This window comes from Balaenoptera borealis (assembly GCF_965194805.1).
Source record: "Balaenoptera borealis genome assembly, chromosome: 17".
NCBI classification, from domain to species: Eukaryota; Metazoa; Chordata; class Mammalia; order Artiodactyla; family Balaenopteridae; genus Balaenoptera; species Balaenoptera borealis.
The window spans coordinates 41,207,493-41,226,987 of record NC_138876.1 but is presented as its reverse complement, the minus strand read 5'-3'; the positions used below and the strand labels follow the sequence as shown (position 1 = coordinate 41,226,987).

The 19,495-nt window shown below is 35.6% G+C and overlaps 1 protein-coding gene across 9 annotated transcripts in view; it reads left to right on the top strand.

Annotated features, from left to right (window-relative positions):
• The window catches only part of DPY19L4 (dpy-19 like 4), a 59,122-nt gene extending 48,860 nt beyond the window's left edge, over positions 1-10,262 (top strand). For all 9 annotated transcript variants that reach the window (XM_082363304.1, XM_082363306.1, XM_082363305.1 and 6 more), the window contains 4 exons: positions 549-631; positions 3,200-3,332; positions 6,659-6,817; positions 8,630-10,262. In XM_082363304.1, the coding sequence (XP_082219430.1) occupies positions 549-631; positions 3,200-3,332; positions 6,659-6,817; positions 8,630-8,794 (540 nt within the window). In that variant the 3' untranslated portion in view covers positions 8,795-10,262. The remainder of the gene's footprint in view (positions 1-548; positions 632-3,199; positions 3,333-6,658; positions 6,818-8,629) is intronic.
• Positions 10,263-19,495: the final 9,233 nt, after the last annotated feature.

The following is a 19,495-nucleotide window of genomic DNA, read 5'->3' as shown; positions in this document are numbered from 1 at the left end:
AAACATTTTTACAATGCCATCTGATGCAATTTTCTGTAGTCTAATACTGGTATTATTTCAGTTTATAATTGACAAAGGAAATGGCTGAATAAATGGTATTTATTAGTAAATAGTAAAAAGTATTTTGGCAATCCCCCAATTTAAATATTTATAAAATAATGTAAACTCTTTGGCTTATCGTAATGTAACATGAAATTAATTGTCAGTAAACCTGTGAATTATTTGACTTGATCTGAAATTTATTTGTTTGCTTACTTATTTATTCAGTGTGCATGTGCATGAAAGATACAACTGATGATTACTTGTTTGGTGGATAAAATTATGTATTGAGCATAGGCAGTGAATTAACCACACAGTAGATTATTCGGGCTGAGAAGAACTAGCAAGAAACTGAAGGAAAGTAAAGCAATCCATGCCATTTTCTGTGTGAGAACTGTGTTGTAACATTGTTTGTCGTAAGTTGGCCTCTTAGTCTTTGGAAGTACTCTGAAACAGTTTTAAACTTTCTAAATACTTACAGGTTTTGGGGATTTTGTTTTGTATTTTAGTTTTTTCCAAGATTAATGACAGAATTAATGGAACTACAAGAATTTTATGACCCAGATACGGTGGAACTTATGACCTGGATAAAGTAAGAACTGAACTGCCCAAGACTGTTGTTAAGCTATTAATTAATCATTGGATGCTATTTAGTGGATTCAGGGGAAATAATAAATTAATCCTTTTCCAAGTTCTTCTCATAAATATCAGGGATTTTACCCTGTATTTTTAGGGATATTTAGTTTTCATTTAGACATACAATTCTAATTTTCTAATTGAACTCATTTCCATCAAAATATAGTATTGATAAGTTTTAGATATGAAACTCTAGCTGTTAAACATCTAGAAATGTGGAATAAAAAGGAACCAATGTTCTTTTATTTAGATAGTCAAGAGATGCTTCTTTTAACCGGAGTTGGAGATGAATGAGCGGTGGATTTCTAGTCTTGATAACCAAGGTTAACAAGATTTTTAATTTTAATTTTAACACTCATGCAGATTTTAATACGACAGGAGATGTGCTCTTGGGACTATAGAAGCTGGGAATTTTAATTGAAACACCTCGTTCCCTCCCCTAACATACATATATAACTAAGGGACCCTCAAAGGGCTACACTATCAGTGAGAGGATGGACTATCACAAAATAGCCATCAAGTGGTAGAGAAAGATGATAAGAAAGCACGTCTTCCTTGGTTTCAGCTCTTGGTCAGAAATAAAGTGTCTCTCCTGAATTTGTAGCAATGCATCTGAATTCACATGTTTGTAGTTTGAAATTATACTTGTCTAATCCAGGAAACCCTATATCAAGAGATTAGCATAAAAAGTGGTTCTGGGATGGTCTGGAGTGCCTGATATAATCCTCAGCCCAGGCTACCCAGGATTTCGCAAATAAAGCTTCATGAAGATAAACTCTAAAGTTACAAAACACATGAAGAAACAGTTCAACACAGCAAGAATCAGTTGTCGGTTGTGATAAGCAATAGAAGTAGACTTCTAGCAACTTCTGATAATAAAATTTGCTTGTGTCAGTTTTTGCTGCACAGTGGACTACCACAAAACTTAGTGGCGTACAAACAATAAACATTTGTTATTTTGCACCATTTCAGTGGTCAGCTGAGTAGAAGCAATTGGTAGGATTCTTCTGGTCTGGGCCAGCTCATCTGGGACTGGATAGTCTGGCATGGCCTTTCTCACATGTCTAGACTGGGTAGGTGTCAGCTGAGGTCATGGAGTTGACTTAGCCACATGCTTCTCATTATCCAGCCCAGGTGAGACTGGGCTCATTCGTAAGGTGGTGGTTGTCGAGTTCCCAAGAGCAGCAAGAGAGGACAAGTCGCAAGGTCAAGCATGTTTTAAGTCTCTGCTCAAATTATGTTTGCTGTTGTCCTATTGGCCAAAACAAGTCATATGACAAAGACCAGTGTTACCTCCAAGAGCATATCTGTAGAAAAGAATCATTGTAACCATTTTTCCAACCAGTCTACCCTATGGATAGAGACTATGAAATAGTTTGAAAATTTTTAAACACATAGAAGAAGAAACTAAAACTTGAAAAAGGAATGAAACACTCTCAGAAAAGGCCAGGATACTAGGGGAAAAAAGGCAAAAAATGTTTCTAGAAATGAGGAATAGGTTTATAGAATAGGTATATAGAAATGAGAATAATAGATCTTATTATAAGTTCTCGTTATTATAATGACACCTCTTGTATGTATAAAAATTATTATTTTTTTAGATCATCCTTAACTACTGCCTATTAATACTTTTTTGTGAATTGTATTTACCTTTGTGGAACACAGATTATATAACCTTGTGTTGTCATTAACAAAAGAGAAAGTCACATTTTTTGTGTGTGATTTACCACAGTATTTTCAAAAACAGCAAAGGCCTAAACATTGGACCTTTTACATCAAATGATTGGACATTTATGTCACTGTGTTGTGATTTTTCTGTTTCATTTTTGTTTCCCCATTACTGGGGGCTCCTTGAGGACAGTGGCTGTGTGCTGTCTCTTTATTTTCATAGCTTGACAATATTACTAGCACATAGTAGGTAGATGCTGAATGTTGAATACAGGGAGGTAATAAATAAGTCAGGACATAAGAGCAGCCCTTTGGGACCTGTCTTGTGAGTGGCATCTATCTGGGACTTTGGATTATGATTTAGAGTAGGGAAATCCTTCATGTGTTATCTGGAGATAGACATATGGGTAAAGGTAGGGAAGGAGCAGGAGGATAGATGGATCTGGAAGGAGTTGGGTTCTGGTGATTAATATTTGCCAAAGATGAATTTGAGAATTCACAGTATCAGCATTGAATTGTCACTCCCATTACCCTGCATTATTTTTTAATAGCATTATTACCACCTGACCTATATGTTTATCCTCTCCCCCTGCTCCCTCTTCAAAGCAGGGACCTTGTCCTCCCACCTCTCTTTTTTAAGTATTTATTTATCTTTAGCACTCTGAAAAGTTTCTGGCACATAATAGATGCTCAGTTTTTTTTAATAAATCCAAAAATGAAATGAAATGAAAACTGACATTGAAACTTAAGTGTGCAATACATTTTAAGTTGCTTGGTATTTCAGAATTGATATAAATCAGTGATCTAAATAGTATACTTACCTTTTCAGTGTGTGAATCTTTATGGTTCTTTGCAGAAGGCAAGCTCCAGTTGCAGCTGTTTTTGCAGGAAGTCCACAGTTAATGGGTGTGATTAAATTATGCACTGGATGGATGGTGACAAGCTTGCCTCTTTACAATGATGATGATCTTCTCAAGAGAAATGAAAATGTAAGGCATTTTAGATTCTACATTTGGATCATTTTTATATGACTCCTTAGTATAGTTCTGTAATGATGCATATGTTCCTGGTTAGCTAGGAAAATCCAGACAATTTTAGAAGAGTTAATTAGCTTTAGTTTTAAAAAAGCTGTATAATACATTTAATCGAGAGGCCAACATTAGAATATGAAGTTCTTTGTTTTATGGAAAGTATGGATATGTTTCTAGGAGAAACATTTCATTTCCCACAAGGTTTCAAGGGACTGATGTGTAATATTTTATAAAGGGAAGCATTCTTTTGAGAATATCATTGTTCTCAATCAAATTATTGAAGGAAGGCTTTCAGTTAATGTCTTTATACACTTTGTATTTCCAAGCCAAAATTCTATTATTGCTTATAAAACACTGATTTATTTTTCATTATGGGCTATTATTAATAACTTAGTATAACATTAGTATGGTATCTAATTGCTTCTTGTTCAGAGAATGTATTATTTTGAATGTTTGGTATGGATTTAAATGGTAACTTCATATCTGAAGGTAATGACCAACTGAACCTGAGTTCTAAATATTCTGTTTTTCAGTTGGAGAGAATTTCATATAGTTTTTAAGTATACTCTAAGCTAAGAAGGAAGTATAGCAGTATAGAAGTTAGACTCTAATACAAAGGTTAGACTCTAAACTTTATGACCTTGAGCAAGTTTCTGAATCTGGAAGTAATAATAGTTCTTACCTCCTAGTTGTGAGAATTAAATAAGATAATGCACTATGCCTGAAACAGTAAAATTTAAATGTTAGCTAGTATTAATATGTACTATTAAATTATAATTGTATGTGCGCACACACATTCACATATAACCACAGAAAGTAGAGAGGAGTTCAAAAGCAGGAGCAGTCAGTTCTGCCTACAAAAATCCAAGTCTTCCTAAAGGGCATTTGCTTGATCTGGGCTTTGAAGGATGACTAGAAACTTGTTTGGAAAAAGAATACAGTGATTCCAGGTTAAAAAAGTCACATGAGTCTTGAAATTTGTTTGGCCATGAAACTGGAAAATAAAATAAGGCCAAATTCTGGAGGACCTGGAAGGTCATGCTTAAGAATTTAGACTTGCCCTGGAGGCATTTGGGAGTCATCAAAGACCTTTCATAAGCCCAGGAGTGGAACCTTAGATCTGTTTTAGAGTTAATTAAGGTCAGGGAACAGTTGAAGCAGGGGAGAGGTCAGAGACGGGAGATCTACCTCGCAGTGATTTACCTGAGAGACAACAGCTGCCTCTGATTAGTATTTGCTGCGTTTGAAAAGGTAGTGTTGCTTAGAAGATACACTACTGCATATTCCTAAACTTTACTTTTTGTGGATTTAAACCAACAGACTCTGACATGGCTTTGTTTTCTTTGTTGTCTTTTGATTGGTCTTTGTCCTAATATAGAATTTCAGAATCACTTATAATTAGGTCAGAGTTCTAATTAGGTTCTAATTAAATTTAAACATTTTAGAGTTTTTAGTTTTATGTGACTTGGCTGTGAGAATAGAAACCATTTTTTTTTTCAAATCTTGGTCTTTCTATATGGTGTCTAGTACATAGCAAGTACTGAATAAATTTTTTGTTAAAATAAAATTCAAATTGAACTCCATAAGTGAGACCATACCATTTGAGTTAGACACTGTCTATAATTCATAACATGTGACTAATCTTTATAATCAGTGATTATAGGCCAGCGATTCTCAAACCTGGGAAGATGGTGCTCCCAGGGGACATTTGGCAATGTCTGGAGACACTTTTGGTTGTCACAGCTAGGGGAGGGGTTCTACAGACACTTAGTGGGTAGAGACCAGGGATACTCTTAAAACATCCTCCAGTGTACAGAACAGCCTCCATTCTGTCCTGACAAAGAATTACCTGGCCCAGAATGTCAATAGCGTTGAGGTTGAGAAACCTCACTCTAGTCTAACAGTAATGTTATTGTCATTGCATAGAGGTGTTTTTTATATGCCCCAGTAGTATGTTACAGTTTCCCCAAACTTAAAAATAAGTAAAAATATATATAAAGAACTATAAATAAGTATAAGGTGGATAAGATAGAACCATTCACATGAACTTATTTAACAAAGTGAAGTGAGTGAGAAACTTCCTCTTGATTTATTAACATTCTGTGTTCCACAGAATGAGTATCTCTAGCACCTCAATGGACATTGGACCTAAAGTTGCTGGATAGACAGCAACCATACCATGTAGTAAGCAGCTGCTGAATATTCTGCAGATAGACTGGAATCTTGTCCAATCTAGGTTGCAAATCTCAGTATTTTCATAACAAACAGTATATGATACTTTTGGCCTAACTTTTGTGGTTATCCAAGGTTAACATTTCAGAAAACCTGAAAAACGTATTATCTGATAAGATCCAAAGTTTATTATCTAATAAGGTCAGCAAAATTGTAATGAAAAACACCACGTAATCAAGACATGAGTTTTAAGCATGCATCCCTGTTCTTTCAGTATTTGTGACAAGGGTCAAATTATTTTTAACCTCACTGACTTTATCTCATGTATAAAATGAGTATAAAATACTATGATACATGGTAATAAAAAAAAGTAATGGAACAATTACAACTCAATAATAAGAAGACAACCCAGTTAAAAAAATGGACAAAGGCCATTTGCAACAACGTGGATGAACCTTGAGGGCATTACGCTAAGTGAAGTAAGTCAGATAGAAAAAGACAAATACTCTATGATATCACTTATATATGGAATCTAAAAAGGCTGAACTCATAGAAACAGAAGAGTTGTGGTTGCCAGGGGTTGGGAGGGTTGGAGAAATGAGATGTTGGTGAAAGAGTACAAACTTCTAGTTATAAGATGAATAAACTCTAGGGATCTAATGTACAGCATGGTGATTATAGTTAATAACACTGTATTGTATATTCGAAAGTTGCTGAGAGTAGATCTTAGATGTTTTCCCCACAAAAAAGAAATGGCGATTATGTAACATGATGCAGGTGTTAGCTAAAGCTATGGTGCTAATCATTTTGCAACATATGAGCATATCAAATAAACATGTTGTACACCTTAAACTTACACAATGTTAAATGTCAATTATATCTCAATAAAACTGGGGAAAAATGGGCAAAGGACTTGAATGGACCTTTCTCAAAAGAAGATACACAAGTGGCCAATAGCAGATGAATATAAGCTTCCTGAGGGAAGGAATCAAGTGAATATCATTATTTTCCACAGATAGTACTAAGAACGTAGTAGATGCTTAATGTATAATTTTGATAAACAGAAGTTTTAAATGTCTTTTAAAGTTGTTGTTTTAATTATATTCTTTCAGATCTATCAAATCTATTCAAAGCGATCTGCTGAGGATATTTATAAAATACTGACATCCTACAAGGCTAATTACCTAATTGTAGAAGATGCTATCTGCAGTGAGGTGGGACCCGTGAGAGGCTGTAGGGTTAAAGATTTATTAGACATTGCAAATGGCCACGTAAGTAACCATTCGGAAAACGAAATTTTTTTGAGAAAAATGACTTTATTTAAACCTATAAAAGTATCTTCAAGCTTTATTTTTGGAACTTAACTAAGAATGTAATTAAAAGTTATATAACAGTGGGGGGAGCTTATTAAAAGTAGTTGGAACTATTTTTTCAATGTACAAAAGAAAAGTTGGGCAATTTTGCAAAAAAAAAAGTTTACCAATATCTCAATTCCTTATTTGTTGCCTGTACTTGTGCATGTTCAACATTTATAAACAAAAAATAGTTTGTTTTGAATGATGATTTTATTTTAACATAAAGAGCAGCCGTTTGTTTTGTTATATTCTTATGTTGAGAAATTTCTTGTAATCTGATACATATCTAGAAAAATTGCTTACTAAATTGACACAGTCCTGTACATTGAGTCCCTATTATCCACAAACATTAGTGTATTCAGAGCTACTTTAGTTGTTAGGATTTAACTGTATCTTAAGTTTTCATTGATTTTAGCTATTTTACCAAGCTTTCTTACTTCTCAGCCTACAGTGTATACTGTATACCTAGCAACTAAGACTGACAGGGGAGTTTGCATATCTGGTAATTAGTGTTGGTATATCTGATAATTAGGCACTGGAAAGGGTGCCTTTACTCCTGGGAAAGTTGGGGGTGAAGGATCTTAGGCAAAGTTCAGTAGGTCATTCTTGTTTGGAGTGCATATTCTATTCATGTTGCAGCCAGGACTTTTTCTTTCCCTTCCTAATTAATTAGCTCTTTGTCATAATCATCCCAGACCAGTTTGGAGGTGAGAAATTCGTTTGTTGGTTTTTTTGGGGGGGCCACGCTCTGCGGCATGTGGGATCTTAGTTCCCCGACTAGGGATCAAACCCATGCCCCCTGCAGTGGAAGCGCAGAGTCTTAACCCCTGGACCTCCAGGGAAGTCCCGAGAAATTAGTTTTTATGATTTCCACCTTTCCCTCTCTTCATGACCCCTTAATCTTATAAACTTATTCTGTTTTCTGCTGCATGTATTTTGAATTTTCTCTGTTGGCACTTGATATCTGTGGTCTTTGGCTTCATTGGTGACAAAATGGAACTTTAGTAAGCATCAGGTATTCAGTAATTCCTGCTGTATTGCCATCTGCTGTCTAGAGCCTTATCCTTCTGCTCTTGGCTACCCTCTTGCTCCATTTTGGAGATCAGGTTACTTCTTCTTTCATGTAATGCCTGGCATGGACTTAAAGCGAATCCATCCTTTTATTCTTACAGTTGACTCTCTGACATCTTTCCTAGGCATTAGAATAATATTTAGTATTTTATTATAGAAAACTCTTCAAGCTAGCTAAGCTATCTTAGTGAACCTCATTAAGGTGAAAATGTAAAGGATTGTACTGGATAAGTCACAGAAACTTGCTTACTAATGTGAGTCAGTCCTGCACAAGGAGAAGAGTATGAATATACATTAAGAGTATATGTCCATTTCTCAGCCTTGGTAGGCTCCATGATAAGGTTCTTCAGAGGAATGATAGTAGACTATGGAGACATAGCCTTTTAATTTTAGGATTAAATCTTTTAAAAATTGGAAAACACTTTATACTGATTTCTCAGTCTCAATGGGAAGCTCAAGAATTTAGTGGACACGGTAACTCTTATGAAGAGGCTTTTATTTGCTGAACAATATGAGATGTTTGCTAACTAATGTGAGATAGTCCATGTTTAGCAATAATATTTTTTTTTCATATAAACATCATCACTTGTACGTTGATTGCATTTCTCCTGTAAGCTTAATAAGCTTTTTAATATTTTGTTTCATATCGTTTGATAGGTGGTTTGTGAAGAAGGTGACAAGATAACCTACTCAAAACATGGAAGATTTTGTCATGAGGTCAAAATTAACTATTCTCCTTATGTGAATTATTTCACTAGAGTATACTGGAACAGATCCTACTTTGTATATAAAATCAACACCGTGATATCCTTTCAGTCTTGAAAAATAGCAGAGCCTTCATTTCAAAGACTTATACCACCTGAAGTAAAATGCAATTTTCTTCTACCTACGTGGTGTCTTTTGGAAATCAGAGTATGGACGTTTGAAATGTTGCTGCTGCTTTTCCCCTCCTGCTGTTAACTGGATCTAGAATTCTGTGGGGGGAAGAAGATCAAACATTACTGTACTTCGGTAAAATGTCAAATCTGCCATTCTGCATCATTCCAGCCAGGTGTTTTCCTTATTGCTACATGGTCTTTAAAGATTTTACCTTCTAAACTATTGTAAAATTTTCCTCATAAATCTTCATTCCATCATAACATTAGTCTTGAATTTGAATATGTTCAAGGTCAGAGTATATATCTCAAATATAACATTTAATAAATACTTAATGTGATATAGAATAGAAGGAAAGAATTACTCTTTCCCTCAAGGCAGTTTCTGAAGGTATTTCATGGTGTATAATAGAACTGAAATATTACAATAAAAAACTAATTTAAATGTTCACTGAAAATTTGTGGCATTTAAATTAAAATGGAAATTGTATAAAGGAAAGTGATTTTTAAGGATATACATAAAGATATATCCAGATTTTCCATGATACTGCTCTCCTCATCTGCTGCTTATGTAAATGAGCATTTTCTTAGTAATATACAGTGTATGATATTGCATTTCATCACTTTATGACTATTAAGTGGTTAGTTTTTTCACTTATGCCCATAAATTTGATACCAATTGAATCATGATAAAACAGTAACTCTTGTTACCTATGTATTTTTTAAAACAGACATTTAAAAGAATGTTCAAAATTTAAAAATAAGAAAAAAATAAAAGAATGTTGTTTAGGTTTTTTAAAAATATGGATATGGAGTATATAATCTATTCACATGTTTCCTATTGAAGTATTAAGTAAAAAATTAAATCTTTATCAGAATGAGAATATGAGCAACTAAAATGAGCAACAATTTCTGGAGATATGTGCAGATGCTGTTCAACATACCTCTGCATAGAGGTGTATTTATGATAAAACACAAGTGCTATTATTTATGAAACGATGGTACAATCTTCAACGTTAAGAGCAAAATGACAATTATAATAAAATTCAGAGCACAGTTCCACAATCTGTTATGTTCCTTTAAGTTAAATGTTTTCATATTTTTAATTATTAATTAAAAGAAATTCTAAATGATTAATTTGGCCTTATAAAGAGATTCAGGATGGATGTATCATTTTAATAAGATGGGATACATGTTCAGTTTTACCTTATACACCTGTTAAGTGAACAGATTTAAAAATTTTTCACTTGTTAGAGTGCTGTAAAAATTGCAATTTCATTACTCTAAATTACTACATTAGAAAGGAACGTCTTTCCATTTTCTTTATTTTCTGTAATATATATTTTAAAAGCACAAAAGCACATGCATTCTTAGATTAGCTCTAAGATGTTTTGTTCTTTTGGAGCTTAAGAATTGTTTGATGGCAGTGTCATATGTCTGGTGCATTAGTTTTATTGGTTCTCATTTCACGTTTTTATATAACTTTTAACAATTATGTTAAGATAGCTACAGGCAGGTTATTTCAGGTTCTCTGTACATCTTAATAGTGAGTCACTAGTATTTAGCATCAAGCCTTACAAAAATATTACCATAGTTACCTAAGTACACAGTGAATAGTCACAGGGTAGTACTTACAATTAGAGGGAGCATGTAAAATAATGTAATTTAAAAGTCAGCTTGCATATTTTGAAAGGGAAATAGAACAACCTACTTTCTACGTAGCATGAAATATTTAATTGAATTTTTATTGATTTACTTTATGATCAAATATGCTGAATTAGTTTTGATTGTTGTATGTTTTTTGTTTTTTTTTTTTGACATATTAGTAAGTTGCTTTTGCTTCTGTCAACTTATTTCTTAAATAAAATAGGTTTGGATCAGTTTTTAATTGAATTTTTTTAAATAATGAATTTTTCACTCAGCATCAGTTGAAAAGAAAAATGTGAACTTTATTATAGAAATAATAATAATGGGTATGAAAGATAAGCTTATTTGCTTCTATCTTAGCTGTAGTTAAAACAATAGTGCTAGAAAACTTTGAGCATTTAATTAATTTCCTTATTTGTAGAGTAAGAAATGATTAAGAATTCTGCAAGTAATTCCATTTGGGTAACTTACAGTTGTTAGGTATGACAATAAAGATCTACTGTGAAAGGGGCGAAATTTATGGGTTTGGGGTAGAAGGAATTTCTCAAAGAAATACAAAACATAGATACTTTGCCCTTGATGTTGCAAAACTATTGAAATAAGTGCCTTAATAAGGAGGTTAAAACAAGAAGGTTAAAAGTAAATAAAAGTTTACTTTTTATTTTCAAAAACAATTATCCATTTCTTACTTTTTCATAAGAAAAGTTTGGTAACTTTTTCCTCATCATTAAGCACAGAGAAACAATCCTCACTATGCTATTTTCACTATTAACTTTAATTCATTGGTAAGCAAATCTTTGTTAAGGGTAGTGATGGGATTTCTAGCCTGCTAAATTAATTTATTTAGCTTCTCAAATGTCAAACAATCGAACAAGTAAAACTTACTTGATAAGGTGTGTGATATTGGCTCTGCTGGTTTATATTTTCTCTAAGTTTGGCATCTGTGTCTTGGTGCTTTTTGTTAGACTGGTAGGGTTTTACAGCCTATGGAGTATGCATTGCACTTCTAAATTTTTTTCTTCATTACTTTCTGAATATATAAACAGCATGTTTTTTCAGGACATTAACCCAAATTGGTAAAAGCCTAATGTTATGACACTCTTCCATACAGTCTAGATTGATTCAAGGAAAAGTAGAAATGGAGGTCAAAGTGTGTTACAAGTTGGGGCTGAAAAATATGCTTTAAAAAAATAAGCTGTTAATTTCTTGAAAGGAACAGTGAATAGCTATCTTATTAAACTTTGTTGTTTTGGGGAAATCAATTGTTTTTTGGCCCTTTCTATTTTTGAACAGTTAAAACATTTTGTTGCCTTTTGTGGGTAAAAGTAGTGTCTCTCTTTATAAAATTGTTGGGGTTTCTAAAAGTTGTATGTAAATCAATTTCTTGGTAAATTTATTTTAAATGCATGAATATTTAAAAGGCATATATTATGAACTATTCTGTGTATTTAAGAACCTATTGTAAAGCAAATAACTACTTCCTGATTTACATCTCAATATATTATCTCATTTGTCCAGTTTTTAAAATATACATTCTCTATTGTTGCTATTTGCTAATAGTTTTAGATCCCAATATGTATTAAAATGACAGCTCTGAAAAGTTGCAAGTAAAATTGAACAATTTCTTATTGAAATAATAGCTCATTATTTAGTTTTTGAATGTGTAAAATTAATACTTTAAATAAAGTTAGTTGTGAAAATTGCAAAGGAATGTATTTGATTCAGCCATTTTCCATCCATTAAGGTTTCTAAGCATTATATTTGTTTTCCATAATAAAAAAAAAAGGGGAGCATTTTAGAACCATATTTGCTGAATTTAACATAAAAGCATCTCTGAATCATTTCTGTTTAGAAGTCTCTTAGAATTTGCAACATTCTAATTTTGGTATATATAATCTTATGTGCAGTTTTCTTTTTTTTGGCACGCTGTGTCTTTGTTGCTGTGCGTGGGCTTTTCTCTAGTTGCGGTGAGCGGGGGCTACTCTTCGTTGCGGTGTGCGGGCTTCTCATTGAAGTGGCTTCTCCTGCTGCAGAGCACAGGCTCTAGGTGCGTGGGCTTCAGTAGTTGTGGTACGCAGGCTCAGTAGTTGTGGCTCACGGGCTCTAGAGCGCAGGCTCAGTAGTTGTGGCACACAGGCTTAGTTGCTCTGCGGCATGTGTGATCTTCCTGGACCAGGGATCAAACCCGTGCCCCCTGCTTTAGCCGGCAAACTCTTAACCACTGCGCCACCAGGGAAGCCCCTTATGTGCAGTTTTATAAGAGGTACACTGAACATCTGACCACTGTATTTAGTGAGATAATAGTATCAAAAAGAAATATGCATTCCATACTTATGGGGTAAGATATCTCATAAACAACCCTTTCATATTTTAAATTAATAGCTTTGTACAGCTATTTAACAAAGATGAATACAACTGATTTTATGTATGTTGACTTTTGAATCACATCTACAGCAATGTATATTTAGATTGTGTTCTTCCTGTAACTAAGGCTACATCTTTGCAAAATAATAAAAGTTAATTTCAGTAAACATAAATCCTTTAAAAGAGTTGGGTTATGAACTAGTTTACTTTGTAACATTAAATGTACTTCTATCAAGAATGAAATTATTTCATGCTTAATCACATTCCTTGTTTTGTTTCTATAATAGAATTCTTCTTAGAATTTTAAGTTGTCTTTTATTTATATATGAACCTTTTTTGGTTGAAGCTTTATTGAGATATAATTTATATACCATACAGTTCACCTATTTAAAGTGTGCCATTGAACAGTTTTTAGTATAATCACAGAGTGTGCAACTATCATCACAATCAATTTTAGCATATTTTCATCACCCCCAAAGAGAAACCCCACACCTTTTGGCTGTCACCCACAACCACTCCATCCTCAAGCAAATTCTACTAATATGCTTTCTGTCTCTGGACAGAAAGTTCTACTTTGGACATTTCACATAAATAGAATCATATAATATGTGGTCTTTTGTGACTAGCTTCTTTCATTTAGCATAATGTTTTCAAAGTTCATTCATGTTGTTGCATGTATCCCTTTTCATTGCCAAATAATATTCCATTGTATGGATATACCACATTTTGTTTATCCATTCATCAGTTGACGGACATTTGGGTTGTCTCCACTTTTTTGGCTGTTATGAATTATGCTGCTATGAATATTCGTGTACAAGTTTTTATGGTTTTAAAATTTATTTATTTATTTATTTATTTTTGGCTGCACTGGGTCTTCACTGCTGTGCACGGGGTTTTCTCTAGTTGCTGCAAGCAGGGGCTACTCTTCGTTGCAGTGGCAGGCTTCTCATTGCGGTGGCTTCTCTCTTGTGGAGCATGGGCCCTAGGCGCATGGGCTTCAGTAGTTGCAGCAGCAGGCTCAGTAGTTGTGGCACACAGGCCCTAAAGCGTAGGCTCAGTAGTTGTGGTGCAGGGGCTTAGTTGCTCCATGGCATGTGGGATCTTCCCAGACCAGGGATCAAACCCGTGTCCCCTGCGTTGACAGGCCTATTCTCAACCACTGCGCCACCAGGGAAGTCCCTGTGTACAGGTTTTTGGGTGGATATATGTGTTCATTTTTCTTGGATTTATGTCTAAGAGTAGAATTTCTGGGTCATGTGATAACTGTAGTAACTGAGGAACTGCCAGACTGGTTTTCAATCCTTCCAACAATGTATGAAATTTCCAATTTCTCCACATCCTCACCAACACTTACTATTATCTTTCTTCTTCATTATTGGCATTGTAGTAAGGTGTGAAGTGGTATATCATTGTAGTTTTAATCTACATTTCCATTATGTCTAATGATTTTGAACATCTTTTTGTGTGTTAAGTGGCCATTTGTATATCTTCTTTGGAGTAATGTTCATTTATAAATTGCCCATTTCTAAACTGGGTTGTCTTTTTATTATTGAATTGTAAAGGTCTTTATAATTCTAGATTATAAATCCCTTGCCAGATATGTAATTTGGAAATACAGTTGTCCCTTGGTATCCATGAGGGTTTGGTGCCAGGATCCTGCCCCGCCATGCCCCGTGTATACCAGAATCTGTGGATACTCAAGGCCCATAGAGGGTCTCCGTATCTTCAGATTCGGCATCTGTGGATTCAACCAACTGCAGAACATAAACATAGTATTATATTTATTGAAAAAAATCTGCACATAAGTGGACCTGTATAGTTCAAATCCATGTTTTCAAGGGTCAACAGTACAGTTGTCCCTTGGTATACCTTGGGGAATTGGTTCCAGGAACCCTGCAGATACCCAAATCCCTTGTATAAAATGGCATACAACAGTCAGTTTTCTGTATCTGGGGGTCTGGCATCTGCATATTAAACCAATCAATCTAAATCATGGCATGGTTGAATCCTGGGATGAGGAACCTGTGGATATGGAGGGACAATTGTATTTCCTTCTAGTCAGTGGGTTCACTTCACTTCCTGGGTAGTGCCCTTTGAAGCACAAATGCTTTTCATTTTGGTTGCATTGTTATTCACATTAGGTGTTATTGATAACAGCGTTTTTACTTTGATGTGTTTGAAGTAGATCTCCTTGTATGCATCCTACTTGGAGTTTGTTCAGCTTCTTGGTTATATACATTAAGAGTTTTTTAAAAATCAGTGCTTCCCTGGTGGCACAGTGGTTAAGAATCCACCTGCCAACGCAGGGGACACGGGTTCAAGCCCTGGTCTGGGAAGATCCCACATGCCGCAGAGCAACTAAGCCCATGCACCACAACTACTGAGCCTGCGCTCTAGAGCCCACGAGCCACAGCTACTGAGCCCGCGTGCCACAACTACTGAAGCCTGTGCACCTAGAGCCCGTGCTCCGCAACGAGAAGCCACCGCAATGAGAAGCTTATGCACTGCAACAAAGAGTAGCCCCAGCTCGCCACAGCTAGAGAAAGCCCACGCACAGCAACGAAGACCCAACGCAGCCAAAAATAAATAAAATAAATTTTTTAAAAATGTGTTAAAAAAAGAGTTTTTTAAAAATCAAACTTGGAACTTCTTATGTTCCCATTACACATATGTTGGTGTGCTTAATGGTGACCCACATTTTTCTGAGGCTCTGTTCAATTTTCTTCAATCTTTTTTCTCTTTGTTCTTGGGATTGCATAATCTCTTATCAAGTTTGCTAATTCTTCTGTCAGTTAAAATCTACTGTTGAGCCCCTCTGCTGTGTTTTTCATTTCAGTTACTGTATTTTTCAACTTCAGAATTTCCATTTGGTTCTTTTAAAAAATAATTTCTTTCTCTTTGATATTCTTTGTTTATAGCAACTCTGGATATTGACATCCCCCTGTCCCCTGGAGCTTGTTAATTATAGATGGCTTATTTCCTTAGTGTTGGATGGACTGTTTTAGTGATGTCTATTTCCTCCACATTGTGGAGCCTCTGTTATTGGTCCTCAGATGTCACTGCCTTGATCATGTACACATACACTCTAGCATGACAGTGATTTTAGTAGGGCTCCTTACCATCTCTTTCCTTGACCCTATCCAGCTGTTAAGCTCCACTAGTCATCAGCTGATTGCTCTATTTAGTTTTCAACAATCCCCTGGGGCATAAATTGCACCACAATCTGATCCAATTAAATCCTGGCTCCTTTGAAGTGTAGTATTAGGGAACAATGTTTTTGGTTTGTTCTAAAGCTAGGAGGGCTCTTAGCTGTCTGTTTCCCTGGTTCTGTCTGGTAAGCTAGGTGGCCTATGGTTTAGCTGGTATCTCTTAAAAAGCTACCAGCTTCCTCTTAGTTGCTTTCCATCAAAATATCCATTGTTTGGAATCCGCTTAGACTTGATCTTTCCTACACTCTGTTTCAAATAAAGTCAGTTCCTTTGGGGATAGCTTTGGAGCTCTGTTTTACATCCTGGTTCTGTCCCTAGGCAAAATCACTGAGCCACAGCTGTGGAGCTGGGAGTGGAGACAGAGTTATGTGTCTGAGTGACACTCTTACTTTAGGAGCAGGCTTCTGGGTGGGGATGGTCTGGTCTTCTTGACATGCCTCTCCCAATTTGGAAACTCTGACTTACAAATTAGCTGGGGGGAGAGTGATCAGGGGCCCACTATTCTCAGTGTGCCATGCCTGAGGTAGAGCCTCTATTCTAAAAGTGGGGACTAAGTGAAAGAAGGTAGCCCCTCATTTCTTGGCTTCACTTGCTTGGAATTTAGCCTCTACAACACGTGGCTGGGGGAGATGAGAAATTCTGGTACCCTACTCCTCTCAGGAAGATACTGTAGCCCTTGGCTGGGTACTGAGGGGCTGTACACACCTGGAGTGGAGTTTCCATCATGCTGAGCTGGAGGGAAAAGGGAGGATTCCAATACCACATGGGGTCAAATGCTACAGGCACTGGCTGTTCTTACAGAGTTTTAGCAGATTTTTTGGAATAAATATTTCTTCATTTGCTATATGTCCTTAGATCAATTTCCAGAGATTTTTAAGTGGTTGTTTTTTTAAAAAATCATTGTCGGAGGGCTTTCCTGGTGGCGCAGTGGTTGAGAATCTGCCTGCCAATGCAGGGGACACGGGTTTGAGCCCTGGTCTGGGAAGATCCCACATGCCGCGGAGCAACTAGGCCCGTGAGCCACAATTGCTGAGCCTGCGCGTCTGGAGCCTGTGCTCCGCAACAAGAGAGGCCGCGATGGTGAGAGGCCCGCACACCACGATGAAGAGTGGCCCCCACTTGCCGCAACTAGAGAAAGCCCTCGCACAGAAACGAAGACCCAACACAGCCATAAATAAATAAATAAATAAATAAATAAATAAATAAATAAATAAATAAATAAATAAATAAATAAATAAATAAATAAATAAATAAATAAATAAATAAATAAATAAATAAATAAATAAATAAATAAATAAATAAAAATAAAATCATTGTCACCAGTTAGGTTTTTTCAAGGGGGCTCCTCACACTGCCATTCCAACTGTGGGAGTGTATATGTAAACTTTAAGGCTATTAAGGACTGGAGAAAAATTTAGCAGGTCATTTACAGGACCTACTAATCAACTTTCTCTCTTGATAGTATATTGTTAAAGAAATAGAATTAATGGAATTATTGCTTACCTGAAAACTTGGGGCTAGAGCTATTGAATGAGGGAATGGCTGTTTGTCAGTCTGATAAATGTCCTATAGAAATGAAAAAATAGGCCCAAGTAATTGATGCAAATATTCAGTTATAATACTATTTAGTGGATTTCATAACCACAGTGACAAAGTACAATGAAATGAGGATAATGTTTACCCTGTAGGGTAAGTGGTGAGAAATAAAAATCAGATTTTAAGTAAAGCATTTTAAGTTCTTGCTACATAGCTAGTGTTTTGTAAATGTAACCTATTATTTTCTCACATTAAGTTTTTGTCCAGTTCCTAGTACAAAGCAATGTAAGCACTTTCACAGCTCCTATACAGTATTGTCTTTTAAAAAGCATTAAGTGTTGCATTAGAAATTAATTATTCAAGAGTTAGCCCTCAGGGGGAGATAAAAACAGCCCTAAGGATGAGCTTATTAAATAAAATATAAGTATATTGGATCAAGTAACTAGCAATATATATTTACATGATTCTAAGGACTTATAATTTTTATAAGCAAAAAAAGTGATACACACATACACACATATATAATTTTTTTTTTAATTTGAGATCCTTTTTTACTCCCTACTCAGTGAGCATTAATATAAACAAATCTCAGCCATTCTATTATTACCTTATATGATTGGATTTGAATTTTGGGTCATCTTTAATGGTGAAATGCAAAGAATTTTCATGGTCATACTTTATTTATAGGACCAGCTCTGAAATGAATCCTGCTTTAGTCACATGAAACATGTATGTATGACCAGAGTTAGGGTCTGGTTTCTTTTCATCACTACCTGCTTTCCTGGAGCAGAGAACCAGCTGGAAACTCCTGTTTTATAGTTGCTAACTTAATCCAGATGGAAGCAGGGAAACAAAGTGATGTCATGTCATTTTGTTCCAATCACAACTGCGGAATCCTCTAGTTAAACGCTTCCACTGGCAAAGAGCAGAAGTTAACGTACCTTAATAAAAGTTAAGGAGGGAGGAGTTTCATTGTGGAAATAAATATCAGGAGCCAAGACCTCTTAAGTAAGCAGTGTCTCTCATTTGCTGCATGGTCCCTCACCAGACATCTGCATCTCACTGCATCTCCTCTGTTCTCTTAACAGTTAGTTACCTATGCTTACTCATTTTCTGCTTTTTTATTCCTTTGGCTTGGCCTATTCCTAAACCTGGGTCATGGCATCATTTCAGCTTCAACTCCAATTTTTTAATTGCCTTGATCTATTATACTCATTTCAAGTTTCTGAGAGAGGGAATCTGGCCCAGCTTGAATTTTTGGACTAGGCCACTGGCCATATTTAGTAACAATAAACACTTATTGAGCATTTACTTTGTACTAGTCACTATACTATATGCTTTGATATAATTCTTTCATTTAATTCTTTGACAACTTTATAGAATAATTAGTATTATTATGTCCATTTTACAGATAATGTTCATACAGCAAGTAAATGTTGTTAACTGGGATTTAAAGCTAGATTTACTCTCTTGGCTGGCTTCTGGCATTTATCTCAGATTTATGGAAATGGGAGATCTAGGAGATGGGGACCTCTTTGGCAGAAAGAACTGAGCAGCAACCTCCGCCAAAGAGGTTGAGACAGGCTGGGACCTGGTACCCTTTGCTGCACTGCTGCAATGCCTGTACCCGGACAAACGTCTCCTCCAGCTACAACATATTGATACAAAGAAACTATAAGGGACTAAAAATAACTATGTGCGTGCACAATTGGGACGAATTATGGACAAAAAATACAAAAAGACCAAAAAAAACACCCCAAACCCCAAAACTAACTGCCACCTATGAAGACCCAGAGCAAAAGCAGGGTACTACTGCACATGCCCCCTGCACACACCACCACCACCAAAGGGGTGGGCAAAACACTTGAGTCATCGCTCTGGCCCGACCACTG